Source organism: Triplophysa rosa, linkage group LG4 (genome assembly GCF_024868665.1).
Source record: "Triplophysa rosa linkage group LG4, Trosa_1v2, whole genome shotgun sequence".
NCBI lineage: Eukaryota > Metazoa > Chordata > Actinopteri > Cypriniformes > Nemacheilidae > Triplophysa > Triplophysa rosa.
The window spans coordinates 9,162,451-9,181,104 of record NC_079893.1 but is presented as its reverse complement, the minus strand read 5'-3'; the positions used below and the strand labels follow the sequence as shown (position 1 = coordinate 9,181,104).

The 18,654-nt window shown below is 39.3% G+C and overlaps 1 protein-coding gene across 11 annotated transcripts in view; it reads right to left on the bottom strand.

The window, feature by feature from the left end:
• Positions 1-15,519, bottom strand: part of fat1a (FAT atypical cadherin 1a) — an 88,177-nt gene extending 72,658 nt beyond the window's left edge. For 4 of the 11 annotated variants that reach the window (XR_008962887.1, XR_008962886.1, XR_008962885.1 and 1 more), the window contains exons 1-2: positions 14,297-14,448; positions 9,289-12,572 (exon numbers count right to left, since the gene is read on the bottom strand). Coding sequence is in view for 8 of the 11 variants with exons in the window: in XM_057332853.1 (XP_057188836.1) it covers positions 9,289-12,547 (3,259 nt within the window). In the remaining 3 variants the exon portion in view is untranslated. Of the gene's footprint in view, positions 1-9,288; positions 12,573-14,296; positions 14,450-15,270 lie in introns of those variants that run through there. The other 7 variants (XM_057332847.1, XM_057332849.1, XM_057332851.1 and 4 more) reach the window with 4 other exon arrangements.
• Positions 15,520-18,654: the final 3,135 nt, after the last annotated feature.

The following is an 18,654-nucleotide window of genomic DNA, read 5'->3' as shown; positions in this document are numbered from 1 at the left end:
GCAAGCTCGTGATTATCTGCCCAACGCAGGAGACCAACAGTGAAATAAAAAGCATCCATTTTCATTTCTCATCCCTAACCTCTGAGTGGAAAAGGCGCGTGGGTGTGACATTCAGTCCCAAGATGTGCTATGCTAAAATGCCAGTTAACTTTGACGCACAGTCAGATACAGTTTGAGAGCAGATGCATCACGCTGTTTGTCTCGCGTCGGTGGTTAGCATCTATGCTTTCGCGCTCCGCTTTCACCAGCCCCGTGTTTACATCTGCTGTCATTTGCCTTCAATTCTGTTATAACAGTGTGTGACATCACAGGGGAACAGTGAGCATGGTGATTTTGGCTACTGTAATGCGAACTGGCATTGCTGGAAGGTGGTTCGTGGCACACGAAATCTGATGAAATGTGAAATACTGAGCCACATGTTGGAGTTAATTCGCAAGTCATTTGTTTCAGTGTGCATTTCTAAAAGCAGAAACATTCAGTTTCTGATTTGTTTAGTCATAGTTGGTCTTTTCCTCAACCTCGCTGATTTCTATTTAGGCAAAACTAAAACAACAAGCATTAACATCAGCACGAGTTCCCAAAAATGGGACTTGAAAGTGTGCTTTTCATTTAGCACCCTACAATCAACTCCTGATCCCTCTGCATTCCAAAACCCTGTTTCCCCAGCAACAAGACTCAAGCAAAGACTACACCGAGTCAGTCAGTCAGTCATGCACCCTCTGCAAAAATATTGGAAAATAAGCGGTCACACTCTTGAGAGAACCAAACTAACAGCACCAATAGCGAGAGACGGCAAGATGGGCAACGGAGAGGCTCAATATTTTGACACATGGTGAAAAATGTACGAGAGAAAAAGAGAAGGCCACTGCGAAATCCGTCTGGCACCTCACCTCGATATGAAACTCTTTCCTTGCCCGTTTTCTTTCTAATGACTCCCTTTCCCTTCTCCCGGGCCAACCGAGAGGTAGCCAAACATGAGAAGACAAAGCCGCCAGCACATTCCTCTGTTATCTGGCATCAGAAAGAATCAACCAACCTCTCTCTCCACAGGAAGGGCATACGGGGGATACATTTAGAGTTCACAGAGAACAGTACATGCACACTCTACTTCTAGACACTTTGTACATCAAACTAATTCATTTCCAAAAGAGAGGTCCTCGGATAGCTTTTCACAAAAAGTACATTTCATTCATTGTGTCAGCTGCTACTGAGCGGACAGAGCGTTTTCATTTTCCGGAATGCTACATTGGGTACCATAAAATTGCCCAAAATGCTTTATGTAACACATTGAAATGACAGAGCGGTTGTGAGCCTTCAACCAAATTCTAACATGGCCTGGCAGAGTACACTGGCTTAAATGAGTGAAAGATGTTAACAGAACTGAAGGACTAAGTACATAAATTAAATGCTTTTAGAGCATAGGCTTGAATGAAGGAAAGATATTTTTGGCCTCACCCGATGAGTAATCTATCTGTGAAACATCCCAACCAGAAGTTGTAAATGTTTTCCCAAAAGTGTTCTTATATCACAAGTCAGTCTGCATTCTATACTCATCAAACAGGGAATAGCGCTAAAAGGCAGCTTGCCTTTTACGCTGGCTCGTGAAACAAACAAGATATTTTTGAGCTGTGGATGTCAGGGAGAGGGATCAGACATGGTTGCGCGCTCAGTGCTATGGGGCACCCGCTAACCTAACAGTGTCTGGCTCGAGCAGATACTTCTGTATTTTGATGAAAGCTTAAGGGGCCGTAGAATCAGTATTTCTTGACCACTTAATCCAACTTTCTGGTTTTCCCATAATTGAAAGATGCTTTGGGACGCATAACTATTTTATGGCCACAAAACTTGGAACCACTGTTTATGAGAAATTACAAATTGCTATATATGTGGTTGTACTGAAACGTGAATTAGTCATCGTGTGCACACACTCGCGGAAAATTCAATTGCAATGTTGATGCAAATTACACAAATTTATAGGGTGATGTTGACAGGAGTTCCAAAATAAGTAAAGAAGGCTAAAATGTGGAGCAGACAAACAAATGCTCAACCCATAAACATGATATTTTTGAGAAAATGCAATTAGTATTTCACAGTATTGCATTAATACTCTAAAGCCTTGTATAAATCTTTTTATTTATTCATGTGCATGCACATTTAGAAGTTCTACACATCTGGATTTTACATTTCAAATCTACACATTCTACACATTTGTTGAATTATGAGCTGTAGTTTTTAAAGCAATTCAATTAATATATCATGTAATGTACTGAATAATCTTTACTAGGGACGACATTTTTCAATAATTCCATATTCGAATATTTGAGCTCATAAAAAACGAATATTCGTTTATTTAAATTAAGTTAATAATGACGTAATTTGTTACGTTTTTATTTAGTCACAATTTCACACCAAGCTTATAATTATCATTAAATATTCATAACGCATTAATATTATATCCTGTATATTGGTTTTTTAATGTTGAAAAAAAGAAAAAATAGAAAAATACATAAAAACTGCATTTAAACCTGCGCGGAACGGTATAATACAAAAAGAAAACAGACAAAACAAAACCCAACGTATATTGACAGTCTGTGATATATGGTTATCTTGTTTATTTTATTTTACATGTTCTTGATAAGAAAAACAAGCATATAGGTCTATTTTACTCTGTTGAAAGTCTGTTCAACAAGCCGACGGTTAACAAGCCGACAGCAGAGAAAACGCGCTGCTCTTCTCTAACTGGCTTTATTGTTTAAAATGTTGATAATAAATTAAGTAAACGGACCCCGCAACAAAGACGGAGCCATAGAGCTTGTTTCCCTTATAAGTGACCGTCATACAAGGAAGATATTTCCTGCTGATCAGCCCAGTAAATAAATATTGTTTTCTTTGTCTTTCACGGTCAGTGTCTGTCTTGTTTAGTTTTGCATTGCATTTGCATCAATAAATAAGGTATGCCTATTTATTTCAACTAAGGTAAGGAATCACAGCGCGTTTTAAAACAAACAAAAAAAAGCATCCGTGCAAATTTATTTACAGTCTGTCACTTGAAGGAGATGACCCTGTTTGAACTTCTAGAAGGAAAATTCAGGCTATTAGGTATGGAAAAAGGTGCCAGTCTTATGTTAAGGCCAAATTTATTAACATTAATTGCAGTGAAATGTAAATTTTCATGTTTCAAGTTGTTGAAATTAGCATTACTTAATATATTTTTAACGAAAAAATATGAATTTACTAAGAACAACCGCTCCGAACAAGTTATGGTAATAAATTAATTATTGTTAATCATTTAATATTACGTTGGTGTTTTTATACCTAATGTAAGTAATGTTAACGAATTCTGTGGCTCACCAGTTTTTAAACATTTTAATATGGTGATGTGAGCCGAGCATAAAATGCGATCCGGGCATCCGGTGTGTAAACTTAAATTTTTTAAACAAGATTGCAATCTGAGTGAACAAGATTTAGGAACACATACAAATGATTTTTTATATTTTCTGTATATTATAAAATCATTACAGATGAAGTGAAGAAGTGTTAAATAATACGTGACAACTTTAAGGTCTTCTGTAGTGGTAACTTAACCTTGTGGTGACGCAGTTTTATTCTTTTGAAAAATATGAAAATTCGAATAGCATTTAAATATTCGAATAGTTATTGCGGATCGAATTTTCGAACATTCGTGCACACCCCTAATCTTTACAGTACATACTGACACTACACATCACAATTATCAAACGTATGCCAGTCCTAAAATTGTCGAGCACTAAATTTCCTGCATAGAAAAATTGGAGGCGGCCACCTCAGTCAAATTTCGTGCTGCCTCAGTCTCTGGCCAAAATTATGTCGGGTGTCTTAAATAAAAAAACAGCGTGCACTCAACAGACTGTGATTTTAACTGCAGTTGCGGCATTATGCCACAATGGAGGCGCTGTTGTTAGTCTTAGTACAAGAGCTATTAGGAGCTATATTAGCTGTGTTTCACGGCTGTTCAGGTGAATATTGTTTCTTCTGCATCCAAGTATGTTCAATTTCTTGAAAAGGTTCCTTAAATTAACCTGCTGTACATCATTGTAATGTTTTAAGCTGTGCAGTTGGCTCATTGAATCGGCGTTATACTGTACACAGCGAGTTCGCCAGTATGAACGCACATTGTAATCGCAATTGAATTACTCATTTGAACCAATTTGTTTGAACAGTTGAAACTATTCAGTCACTAGCGAATATAAGAAAACAGTGAATCATTTAAAGCTCAGTGAACCACAAGAGAACGCAGGATGTGAATGAGCTTTGCTCATATAGTAAAACTGGAGAATTCAGCTGGCTATTGCGGGCTCAAAAGTTAGTTGAAATGAAAAAAAGCTTATATTTCATTTTAAATAACTTTTCTGTTGGTTGGATATATTTTATGTTTTTTATAACTTAATAATAGTCTTTTTAATCCAATTTTTTGAATGTTTATATGTTGTTTGTTAAGTGTTTGGTTAAACCACTTAAAGGGACGGTAGGCCTACACATGCGCGTAGGTACAAGATCAGGATGGCACCACCTCCGCCTTATTTTGAGCAAGGAAAAACCCTGACTTAAGCTCAAACTTAGTTTCACCTTTAATAAACTTTTCAAATTTTAAGTGAACACTCCAAGCTTTTACAAGAGGAGCAAATTGCTTTATCACATCTCGTGTATTCCCAGAGGTGGGTAGTAACGCGCTACATTTACTTTGTTACATTTACTTGAGTAACATTTTGGAAAATATGTACTTTTTAAGTAAAATTAAAAGTGTGTACTTTTACTCTTACTTGAGTAAATTTCTAATGGAAAATCTGTACTTTTACTTCGTTACATAACTTACATTGCGTGACGTTCCTTCGTTCCTTCATTTAAAATATGCTTTTTAAAACGCGTTGTTTATTTCAAGGTCGTCGTCTCTTCTTACGGGCATTCCCAAGTGATCGATTCTTTTGAGTCGATTCTTTTGAAAGCATTAATTGAACAATGGGCAAAGCCACTTGAATAGGCTAATGAATCAGTTCAAATGATTTGTTCAGTTCGCAGCACGATCCGAATCATCTGAAGCAGGATTACTCACTCCTCGTAGCGCGAAACTTAATAACATGCAGAACACAAAGAGCGTTGGATGAAGTGGATATTAATCTATATCTATACAATCAAAACTGCAAATGTGTCATATTGTTTGCCAGCAATGATAAATGCCCGCCATATGCGCGCACCCGCGCGACCTGTTCGTCAGACACAGCAACATGCGCGTTTCCTGTCAGACACAGAGACGTGGGCTTGCAGAAATATACATTTGAAGAACAGAAGGAAGAAAACTTGTTGATGAGCGTGTGGCTCACTGTTTACTGTTTGTTTACAAGTAAGAGCGTTTCACAACACACACGTGACACAACACGAGAAAACATGAGCTTTGTTCAAAAATGTGTATTTCATTTAAGAGAGCACTGCAGATGTTCTAGATCATCTTAGGAAATGCTCTGAGTTTAGTTAATGCTTTAGTTCGACACGGTCTATTATTCTAAATAAGTTGTGTAAACTACATTGACATCAGGACTAGATGAAATTTACAGAAATGTTTGTCTCTTCTGTGTTTGTCTATTCTTTAGTCTCTCTAGTATATTGCAAAGATATCTGCTTATGATTTTGTGATAATTAAAATAAAAAAAATTAATTATGATAATTAAAAATATTGATTAAAATGTAATATTAAAATATTGGCGTTAATATTAATTTTATGTAGTAGGCCTATATAATCAGATACAAAGTAACTAAGTAACTAGCTACTTGAGTAGTTTTTTCATTGCATACTTTTTTACTTTTACTCAAGTAATTTTTAAACTAGTGACTTTTACTTTTACTTGAGTAACAATTTCTCTAGTTACTTGTACTTTTACTTGAGTAAAGATTTTGGCTACTCTACCCACCTCTGTGTATTCCATTGGTCAAGAAATCAAAGCTGACTTTATTACAGGGCAAATGGAATATAGTAGTACAGAAATGTACTATTCTCAGAAGACAGAGTAAAGTGCCTTGTACACATGATTCTTGCTCTGACAGGAGGAGGACAAAGAGGAGGAGGTGTTAGGACTAAAATGAAAAGTTAATGTCATTAGCCTCATTGGATTTTTTCATATTACAAACAAATGTTACTAAATCACTTCTAATTAGTTATTTAGAAACTGCATCTAAATCAAAATAAGTAACCTTACAACTTTGGCCAGCATCTATTTCTCACACTTTGTATTTAGCTTTTCATTTTATAAATATAAAATGCTGTTAGCTTCATATTTGACCTGTAGTCTAAGTTTTGCTTTCCACTCGTTCCATTTTTACCATCGGAGACTTATTAAATAAAGGCATAAGATTCTTTGCGTAGCTCTGATGACATCAATCAGTTTAGCAGCATACCTCAATGCCTTGTGCGTCTGTGCTTGTGTGTGCTTGTGTGTGTGTGTGTTCATGTTTGTATATCCCGGTGGGGACCTAAACCTGAATACACACCAACACATGGGGACTCGTGTCACCGTGGGGACCAAAATTGAGGTCCCCAGGGGCAAAAAAGCTAATAAATTGTACAGAACAATATTTTTTACAAATCTAAAAATGCAAAAAGTGTTCTATGATCTTTAGGTTTAGGGATAGGGATAGGGGATAGAATATACAGTTTCTACAGTATAAAAACATTACGCCTATGGACTGTCCCCACGGGGATAGTCAACCAAAGCCGTGCGTGTGTGTGTGTGTGTGTGTGTGTGTGTGTGTGTGTGTGTGTGTGTGTGTGTGTGTGTGTGTGTGTGTGTGTGTGTTGTCTTCAAACAAACATACACACACCAGTCATAGAATTAGCCTGCTTTAAACACTAACATCTCACCAGGGCTCAACATAGCTCCAAGCTCTTGCCATGTTTGTGAGAGCTACGGATGTAAACATTGCTGCTAAAGGTTCAACTCTACACACACATCCCGCTAGCTATTGGTTACTAAAGCAAAGCAGAACGGCAGGCCATAAAAATGACAAACCCAATTTAGGTTTAAAGCAAAACTAATCTAACTGAATGGTAAGAGAATGAATGAAACTATTACTGACAAAGTGAAACCCAAAACATGTCAAATCAACATTGTTTCTCAAAACTGAGGGTTTAGAGGGCAGCTTTGGCTTCACTCAACTAAAAATACATCTATGGGAGGACATGACATGCATCACAAAAGCTTCACATTCCTACAGGGCAAAACTACTGGAGTCAAACATGTAGGATTCAGTCATACAACATAAGAGTGGGTATGAAGAAGGGAGAGAATTTAATTGCACATTCCACAACCCCGACCCCTAAGGGTCTCCAATGAGAGAATAAAACGGGTAAACACAAACACATGGAAAACATAGTCCAACACACAGTTAGCCAGATTAGTCCATATGTGCCTCAGTCATTCTTGTAAAACATGACTAAAGGTGTCCCCATAGCCTTTGGCAGTGGTGACCCCCTCTTTAAAAAAAAAAAAAAAAACATTTAGTGCACAACAGAAAATGACTCTACTACTCATAGATTCAGCCTTGGATTTAAGATTGATTCCTACATGAAATGTGATCTTCAACCCACATGTAGTGACCTTCAACCTCTACACCTCCTACCCAGCCCTCCAGATCAGACCCTGTTCTAATCTTTCCATTCCCAGGAGAGCTGCTCTTACCTCAGGCATATTAGCCTGTCCTGCTACCAGGACTACCAGTCCTGCCTATGATCCTTAACAATGGGACTCAGAAAAAGACAATGGCATGACTAACAGTGTAGATAGATCAATTTGAGGGTCAGAAAGCCAGGGAGCAGGTCATAAGAGTCCTGGTGACCTGCATCTCTTATGTTGAGCAATACATGTAAGTTTGAGGACTGTCATAGACACTACTTATTACCACTAGCGAGTAAAAGTAAGTTGTGGTAAATAATATAAATTACATTAAAACTAACATGAATACATGAAGCATGTATTCTGCACCAAGTAACAAAGAAGTTCAAAAGTCTTGATAACTTCCCTTTTTAAAACTTTTTAACAGTTTATATACGATATCTTTTTCAAAATCAACTTACAAGCATTAAAATAAACTCTGTACTCCGCTGTAAGTATAAAACTGGGCTGTCACAATGGCTGACAGATGGTCTTTTTGCGGGACAACCCTATGCCAGTACATCCTGTCATCCTACATTTACAACCAAAGAAAGCTAGATTTCCCAAAAGTAATCAATTGGAGACATTGCTAATTTACTTCATTTGATATATTTGGCTGGAAATTTTACAATCAAACTAGTAATACCGTTTCTTTCTCGATTTAATTTCAGGGATCCTTTTTAGCAGACTTTAATTGCATGTATGCAGAAAAACATATTTTATGTATGCGCTTTCACCTGCCTAACTGTACGTTAACCATTCAGCTCAGCATAAAATACATAAATCTGAGAAAAACACAACTTCAGATTCAAATTCAGTGCTGCAATATATGTGTATATTAGTCATTTGCTTTACTGGGTGGCCTATACCGGTTTGTGTGAAAAGACCGTTGGAATTCCAGACTGCTTATTTTAACTCTAGGCACAGGTGCTCTGAACGGGCAGCTGAGTGAGATATTAATACATTCTTTGTATAAAGATAATGGGGCCAGATGTTGACTTTTGCCACAGAAATGTTTTGGTTCAAAAAGCAATGCGCTCTAACTCTTAACGGTTTGAAGAACGCATTAATATGTGTTAAGTATCTAATGGCCTACATAGGAAAATAATCTATAAAATGATAAATAGTCAGTGTTTGATTTTCTTATTTAAACAGAAAAATAGACAGTGAAAATCGAGTGGAAAAATATGTGTGCATGGAAATTGGGGGTGGGGGGCGGGCAATCCTCTTAATACCACGGCAACTAGTTTGGAATGTCTATAGCAGGTCTAAGAGACAGCTGCTCCATCTGTTCCTGCCATCAATTTTCTCTCCTCCGGCAGAAAAATGAAAAGAATCAGGATGTTCTTCATTAGCTCTCTCAAAGCCATCCAACTGCTACCACCAACCTGCGCAAGTATCCAACTGATGCCACACAAAATAAAATCCCCCTTCTGTACGCAAAAATGCCACTGATACAGCAAGCACCCCTTGCAGCACTTTTGCACCCCTATCACTGGCCATTTTCATGCACGGGAGATTTGTTAGTTGAATAATTCATGACCCGACAAAACATCCCCCGCACACGCCCCTGCCCTTACCAGATAAAAGAAAAAGGAAAATAACTTACCAGTTTCTTCGTCGATAGTGAAGATCCCCAGACCGGACCCATCCCGAATGGAATAGCGGATTTCTCCATCTCTACCTTTATCCTCATCCTGAGCCATGATTTTCATCACCGATGTTCCAACGGGCACATCTTCTTTAATAAATCCCTTATCCACGAATGATGGGAACAATGGTCTGTAGAGATTCTCATTCACATCCACAACTTGCACTTCAATATGGCAGCTTGAAGACAAAGATATCGGTTTCCCTTTGTCCTTTGCTCGTGCGGTGAGACTGTACACCTGCTTTTTCTCGTAATCCAAACTCTGCACAATTCGTACAGCACCGCTTAATTTGTCCACTTCGAATTTCCCATCCCCGTTGTCTACGAGGCTGTATCGGACCTGGCTAGAAGGTCCAACATCTGGGTCGTGAGCCTCCAGCCACAAGATGACCGTACCGATGGGTAGATCCTCACGTACTTTAACTTGATAGTTTGGGGGAATGAATTTCGGAGGGTTGTCATTTACATCCTCCAGTGTGAATTTAAGTAACACAGTTGAAATAAGCTGCGGCTCAGCAGCGGCCTGATCACGAGCTGCTATCTTCAGCACAAAACTGGGTTGTACCTCACGATCTAAAGGTTTCTTCACCGTAACAACACCGGTCTCCGCATCAATAGCAAATTGATCAGTGTCTGCTAATATGGAGTACCTAACCACACCATTATCCCCGAGATCTTTATCTTTTGCTTCAACCTGAATGATCTCTGTGCCAACAGCCGTGCTCTCGCTTATTTCCACTGAATACGCATCTTGTAAAAACCGTGGGCTGTTGTCATTAGCATCCAAAATCTTTACATCCAGTAAGCGTGAAGAGGACTTCTGAGGTATCCCAAGGTCATATGCAGTGATGTTCAATGTATAGTGGTCAGTTGTTTCTCTATCAAGGGGAGCAAACACTTTGAGCCACCCACTGTCCATGTCAATAACAAATCGACTACCATCATCGCCCCCAGATATAACGTAAACCAGTTTCCCGTTAAAACCGCTGTCAGAATCTGAGGCGCTAAGATGGACAATCCTGGCTCCAACCGGCAAGTCTTCCTTGACCTCAATCACACTGGGAAAAGTGTCGGCAAACTGGGGAGCAAAACGGTTCACCGAGTGAATGTCTTGGAAGTTGTCTTCGGGTTCAGTTTGACTGTGGAGCTTGCTACCCTGAAGGAGCTTTTCAGCCAACATGCTGGCGACTCCAGTGTCGACACATTTTACTTGGACCGGTTTACGTGCTGTGACAACCGTAACGTTTAAAAACATGGGTTGGGTTTCGTGTTCTCCATCACTGGCTATTATCTGCAAGCTGTGAAGGGACACTTTTGATGCCTCACCTTCACTCAAAGGCTGCTTCAAAGACAGTACGCCTGAGTTTGGATTCAGATCGAAAACATTAAATTCATTGCCAGCTTTTATTGTGTACCGCACCAGCTGCAACTCATCTGCATCGATAGCAGATACGGTTGTGATCTGTTCGCTAACGCCATGGTCTCTTGGCACCGTTACATCACAGTCCACATTCTCAAAAAGCGGCTTGTTGTCATTTAGGTTGTTAAGTGTGACTGTAACCTCAGTTTCAACTTCCCGGCGAAAAGGAGTACCCCAGTCGGATGCCCGAACTTTCAAGGTATAAATTCTTGGCATCAGTTCATAATCCAAAACCTCTGAAGTACTGACGATGCCGGAGAAGTAGTCTATCACAAACGGCTGGGAATTCGCATTGGCAATGCTGTACGTGACATATCCGTTCTCCCCACTGTCTAGATCAGTGGCTTTCACTGTTAGCACGCTAGTACCTATTGGCATATTTTCATCAACGCTGGATCTGTGAGACGTTTGTTTAAATTCTGGGGCATTGTTGTTCACATCAATCACATCAATGATGACTTTAGCGGCTGCCTTTCTGTCACTGGTCACAACTTCTAATTCGTATCTGGCCACGGAGTCCGCATGAAGGGGCCCAGCTGTTGTAATCAAGCCTGAATCAGCATTAATGGCAAAATGATTTTTAGCCAATTTGTGTTTAAATGCATACTTAAGTTGAGGATACTTTGGCACAGCTGTTACCATTACAACAGGTGTGTGCAGCGGAGCAAATTCGCTCACGTTGACTCTGTATACAGCTTCGGTGAATTTAGGAGGCCCTACTTTAAAGTGTGGGGATGTGACATGGATGACCTTCGCTGATGAAAACTGGGGAGGGCTTCCTTTGTCTTTGGCTTGCAATGTTAAGTTGTATCCAAAGGGCTGACTATCCCAGTCTACTTGCTTGACCGCTTTGATTTTGTATTCCTTGCTGCCTGGACTCGTTCTCATGGCTTTAAATTGCTGAAGAGGGTCACCCGCGACAACGCTGAGGGACGCTATCTCACCATTAGCTCCTTGGTCGTTGTCTTCAACAGTGACAATAGCATAAGTAGGGTCTTTGTCAGTGTCTGATGGTGCTAGTGTTACAGCAGTGATGGCCGGTGCGTGCTCGTTGGCCTGCTCTACCCGTACCGTTAACTTAGCCATGCTGCTAAACCCACTACTGCCATAAAGCTTCATGCCACGATCCACAGCTAAAATCTCTAATTCATACTGCTTTGTCTCAGAGAAGTCCAGCTTCCCAGTGAGTGTAACCACACCACTTGTGGGGTGGACCGAAAACATGTCTGTCCACTCTCTAAAGCTGTAGTAGTACTCTCCGTTTGTACCAATGTCTGCATCCGTTGCCATTACCTTGGCTACACTTGCGCGAATAGCTGTGTTTTCAGGTAATGATATACTGTAAGAGGTTGGGGAGAACAGTGGCCTAAGGTCATTTGTGTCAAGTACCTGAATCCTGACTCTTGTCCGAGCCTCAGCGTTTGAGTTCTTTTCCATGGCTTTGACTGTGAGAATGTAGTGGTCTTTAACCTCCCGATTAAGAATGGCACTGCTACCTCCTTTGGTCCTTATTCGCAAAAAGCTAAAGTCTCCCAACAGGTACTCTTCAGCTTTGAACAGGTTCTCGTTGTCTCCTGACACAATTTTGTACCGTATCTCCCAAGTGGGGTCTGTGATGTAGATTCCCATTTTCACAAGATTTTCCACATAGGTCTTAGCAGCAGAGTTCTCATAAATGGTAGCGTTGTAAACAGACTGGGTAAACTGGGGGATGGGAGCGGTGTCGAGGCTTTGGTTCCTGGTGCAGCTGCACAGGAGCAGCAGAGCCACCAGCAGTGAAGTCACGTGGTTCTGCATGTTTGCAGAGCACTCTTCACTGAAACTGTGGGGAACAGAGAAATAAAGTTAAGTGATAATACAGCTCCTTTACATAGACACAAAAAGTTGCCTGCATTTTCTGATCAATTCATTTATTTTTAACATTTACGAGAGTGATCTTAAAAAATAAAGCTAAACAACTATTTCCTTATTGTTAATAGGTTAATAATGGGTTGCAGCAAATGTAGTTTACAAAGAATACATAAGCAACTGACACATTAATTTATTTTAATTGTTTTAATTAATTTGTTTATGGCACATCATGACACCATGACCAGATGATTAGGGCATCTCTGTCCAATGCAGCAGGCTCTGCCTTTTTGTCTATATTTCCCCTTTCACCATAGACACCATGACAGCAAATAGGCCAAATGATGAATGGTTGTGAGGATGGAAGTGCCTCTGGATTATATACACAGCCACATTCCACTGTTATAAATTCCCTGAATAAATTATATTATTCTCAAAATGCTCTTTCGTTATATCTTACTTAACTATAAACAGCACATCGTGTAGAAAGATGTATTCAACGTTATGTCAATAAAAACACAAAATATAATACAAACATTTTGTTAATGCATCTGAAAAACTGTTAAATGCAAATGTTATTATTATAGATGTAATACTTCAATTTAAAAACTAGCCTACTAGTTTTGTTTTACAGATCATGCCCACAACATTGATCTGCACAGTATCTCAGAACAGAACCATCACCATTGACACAAGATCAGCTTTTTAACAGTATAGTCATAATTTGTATAATATTAAACACGCACAATTATTCGTTATTATTGTTAAAGAATTTGAAAACAAAAGTTAGCAGTAAAAGTACAGTACGATTGTTTAGTCTTATTTCTGATCAACTCTGTTAAAATAACATTTGCATGTCTAACCATATTAAACAAATCTGTGGAAAACTTTCAGCGTCCGTATCTATCATGTGTTCGCATAAAGCGATTTGCTGAAAGATAATATAAATTCGGCCAGCATGTTTAAATCAAACCCGATCCGATGAAAGCATAGCTATGCAGCAGTATCTAAAATTTACACATAATGTATCTTATGTGAACAGAAATCTATAGCGGACAGATGACTTCACACTCCGCGAATAAAAATAATCGCAAAGCTTTTCTAACGTGTCCTCGCAACTATTCGTGCCCGCGGGTGTACAAAGCCTCATAACCGTTACAGTTAAATTCAGCTCAAAAAATGAAAGAAATCTGACTGAAGTTTATCAGCAACACGAAGACCTTTATTGTCGGCGGACTAAATAATATTACGCAGGTGTATTACATAACTCAAGACCCTATCTTCAAAATGCGTCAAATTAGCTTTTGAAACGCAAGAAATGTAAAGAAACAAAAGAGCTTCTGCTCTGTTGTTAAAGTGCATCCCCATCCCCCAGTCCCTATTCATTTCACGTCGCCACACTGGTGCATTTATGAGCCAGCCAGATGTATGAAGTTCCGTTTGAAAACAATTAGCTGACCACTCTGGACTCTTAAATAATTCAAACGCAACTACACACACAGTGTATCCTAACTGCTTCGTGTCTATATACAGTAAACAAAACAGCTCTATTTCGACTAAGGAGAGCCAACGTCAAGTTGGCGAAGAGACCCGAGCGAAACTTTTAGGCATTTCAGACAAAAGCACAAAACTAGAGCACTATGCAATAATTATCAAAAATACCTCGAGAAATTGTAAGCATTCTTCAATCATATTTACCTGTTACAACACTAACGTCCTTTATTTGGTGGCTTTTCATGAAGTTTATAAGTTCCGAATATCTGCATGGTACCGACAGTCTCAGCCGCTCACTCCAACTCACACAACTCTCCAGATCTCTCTCACACACATAACAAAAATCACTTCAGTATCGCTCCGCTCACTCCAACTCACACAACTCTCCAGATCTCTCTCACACACATAACAAAAATCACTTCCGTATCGCTCCGCGTTCCCTGCGCTGCGCACGGATCTACTTCCTATTGGCATGAAGATGAAACAGCCGTCGCTCGACCCTCGCTGTGGGACAGACGGAGTCTTTGATGTTTCATTTTATGTGCCAATCTTCTGTCTTTGATGAGAAATATGCTGCATCATGCGTTTTTGGAACAGACTGGAGAAATCACATCCTGATCATCGCAGTCAAGCATTTGGATTCTTAGACGCTATAAAAGCACAGAGGTAAAGGTACCTTACCTATTACCTACGATGTTGAGGTTTATTTAAGTAACAAAACTTGTCATATGCAACAACACGTGGAAACTGGGGAGTTTTAGAAAGAAAACCCTTTACGAAAAACTAAAAAGCGCAGATCTTGAGCGCCTCACATGCACGCTGTTGCTCGCGAATGATGGCGCTGTCTCACTGCTGTGCGTGAGCGATGCACGAGGCTGTGCGCTCTGTATCTGTGCAACTCACTTTATAAACCTTACATCGAGTTGCGTGTACCCGTTGCATCTGAATGACCATTCATTATTATTACTACAGACAAAATATATACAAATAACACCAATAATGACCACTATGATATTTACTGTTGTTTAAGTTACAAAATGATGCGAGTCGTGGTTGAACTAAACGCAGTATTTATGGTTATAATAGGACGTGTTTTGACTGTTACTTTGTTACATTTTGTATTAAAACCTATTGGTTACATTTGTCAAAGTTGGAAAGGTAATGTAAAAGTAGCTCACCAGATTCAGCGGGCGAAAGCCGCCGCTCCAAAGTTGCGTCTAAATGATCTCCAGGACGCTTTGGCAAAAAGAGTATGTGAGCATATCTTAGCATGAAGATTCAATAAAAACGGCTAATAAATCCGGCTCGCGTTGCGGTAACTCCTACATTTCTTTACAGATGTGAGATCCTCGTGAGCTGCATTCCGTGCGGCCACGCGCGCAGAGACTATCCACACACAGTACTCGCTCGAAGCTCGTGCGCTCAGGCTGTGGAGGAGGTGCGCGGATCCTCCGGGATGCCTGGCTGGCTATCCGCCGTTGTGACGTCACTGCTCGCTCTCTCGGGGGAGTTGATCATTTGATTCATTGATCTCGGCTCACCTCTATCGCACACTTCGACGTTTCGCACTGACATTGAACGTTTATTGAATTATCAGCGTAATGGAACTTTGTAACTCAAGATCCCAGCTGTCTGTGTCGATCCATCACATTAGAATCAATAAAATAGAACATCCTGCCTATTATATAAAACATTTATTTAGTTTAGTAGTTGTGAAAGTTTGCTTAAGATGCCTTGGACTGTGGCATACTGCTTCAATAAGACCACCTGATGTTCATAGAGTTTAGACTCAAAACCTTTGTCCCTTGTGTGTGTGCTTGTGTGCCTTCCTCTTCTCTTGTCAGTTTACCGAGAGGCAGGTCATTCAGTCACCCCTGCCACTACCACCGCAACTCTCTGAACACTCACAAAGACGCACTGGTTCACTCTGATCCCCCCATAAAGGTTTAATTGGATTCCGGTCATGTGACGTGAGGGAGCCGGCCGGTGCTTTTGATCCTGCCAGAGCCAAAACATTCCAATGCTAGTCTGGAGTTTGAGGAGTGCTGGCTTAACAGAGAGCAGCACGTCTGCAGGCATAGATTACCGTTGCTCTCCTGAAAATTTAGTATGACCCATAAAAATATCAAAGACAAGAACAGTTACCCTCATTGAGTGGTAATACGTGCATAGTGTATAAAAGATAGTGGCAAACTTTGCAGATCATATGGTAATGAACAAGCATGTCCTTAACAAAAACATGAACACATAAAACAAATAACAAATAGAAAATAAGAGGCATGACCGTGGTCGTGTAATCTTTAGAAAATGTGGCAGTTTGCGAGGAACTTGGCTATAACAACACACTTTTTTCCTCTCTCAGTTAGATTATCTCCATAAATCCTTCAAGCTGAAAGTCTTGGCATAATTACCACTTATCAGAGAGGAGAAACACCCCGCTAATACATGCCAATAATTGCATACTCAAAATTAACATGTTATCTTCTTTTATGATGATGATGATTTGCAGTAAATTTTTATTTGCCGTATTGCCATCAAACTGTACATAATCATTTAAAAAATGTTATGTTCTTAATAGACAGTTAGCTTTTATATACAGTACTAAAACATAATATTTTTGTTATGTACCATGCAGCTACATAGCCGTTGTCAGTACAGTACTTTTCCTCCCTTTTCTTTAGTATGTTTTTAAACAAATTATTATTGCTATATCTACACTCAGGATATTCTTCTGGGTTATTTTTAACCCATTGTTGTGTCAAAAAGGAATGAACCCAAACGTTAGGTTATAAATTAACCTATGCTGAGTTTTTTCAACCCAAAATACTGGGTTGTTTTAACCCATTGTTGGGTCAAATTAAAGCTTGGTTTGTCCAACGCTGGGTTAAAAATAACCCACCATTTTCTTTTTGAGTGTATATTTATGGTATGCTTGTTTAACTTGTTTTATGTACAGCTGTTTGATCAACAGTTTGCAGGTCATCACACATGAGCAGCATTTCCCCTGACTAGAAAAGAGAAAATGAGAAAAAAAATAAGAAAAGTAGTGTAAGACTGCTCGGCTTTGGTAACTGCAAGTTTTTAGAACATCCAGAAACAATTTAACATCCAAAGTCCTTTAATTCAGTGTCTGCCAAGTTATTTAAATATACTGTATAACTAATAAAATTCAACAAAAATAGAAGCGCAGTGTCTATCACCTGAAAGTGTTAATTACAATAAGGACAACAGTTGTATTACATCTAGCCAGACTGAGTTGTTGTGGAAATTGACACGGCTATAACGTTATTTCTTCCTCCAGCCACTCATGTTAGTGCCTCCAGGTTCAGGTGTAAGACTCCACTGGAGCCAATTTTTCTGGTCCAGAACATAATTTTCTTCTGTGTAGTTGGGGGTCGTATTGGGCACAAGCGCCTTGTTGAAAAAGACTACACATATAAAATAGCAACACACAAATGTTAAAGAGGTACAGAAAACACTGTCCTTGAATGTACAGTAAGCGAATGTCTAATCCAGCATTGTATTGTCGGTCAGATCCCAGATGACCAAAGTTTGCGATTAGGTTTATAAAACAAGGATGATCCTAGCAGTTAAGCGACAGACAAACAGAGCTTGTTACTCTAATCTTTGTTACTTGATTCAAAACATCTTGAGAGAGTCTTGTTCTGTCCAAGACTGATGTCAACCCTGTAACATAAACTTCATCTAAGAGCAAAATCAAGTCAGGAATTTCATCATAAAATGATTTTCATTGCATGGTTCTTATTTCTCTCATTTGCTGACACATTGTAATTATGACTGGAATTATGCCACATTATATATTCCATTGCTAGTTTTAGAGATATTGTTATTGCTGACATTTACATCACGAATGACAAATAGGATCTCAAAAGCCTGGTTTGTTGTACAAAAATCTATGTCATATATTTTCCAGGCAACTGTGTATAAACATAGCCTACGGTCACAATGATCTGCAATTAAATTTTACATAGCATCAACTTGTCATATTGCAATTATTATACAGTTTAAAATGGATTACTGAAAATAAAAAACACAATCTTACACCAGAGCGAAATGTGGCGGCATCAAATTCATGCAAAGATGCTAACCAAAAAAATCATCTACAGTATTATACATTAACATTTAGAGATGTGAATATTTGAAGAGAAAATTCTCTGAAGGGTGTCTGAGTCACAGTCTTATTTTGACAGACTTGAGTTTCTCAATTCCCCATCACTGCCCCTTAGTCATAATCTCATGGAAATTGTGTTGGTTTACACACAAAAAGCACATTTTCTACATGTATCGGTATGCTTGGATTAGTACAGTCTTGAGGCACTTCCGCACACTCACATTAAAACCATGTGGAGATTCTTTGTAAACCACCGGTGTCGTTCTGCCTCAGCTATGCTGTGAATTATCTGGAATTGTAGCTGTTGTTTTCTCTGATGCATTCTCCAACAGGCGATTTTCCCATGTGTTCCTTTCATGAAAGGATCTCGAAGCCTTTATTGCAAACAGGAAATGGATCAGCATCAGAGAAAAACAGTCTGAGCCCAGTC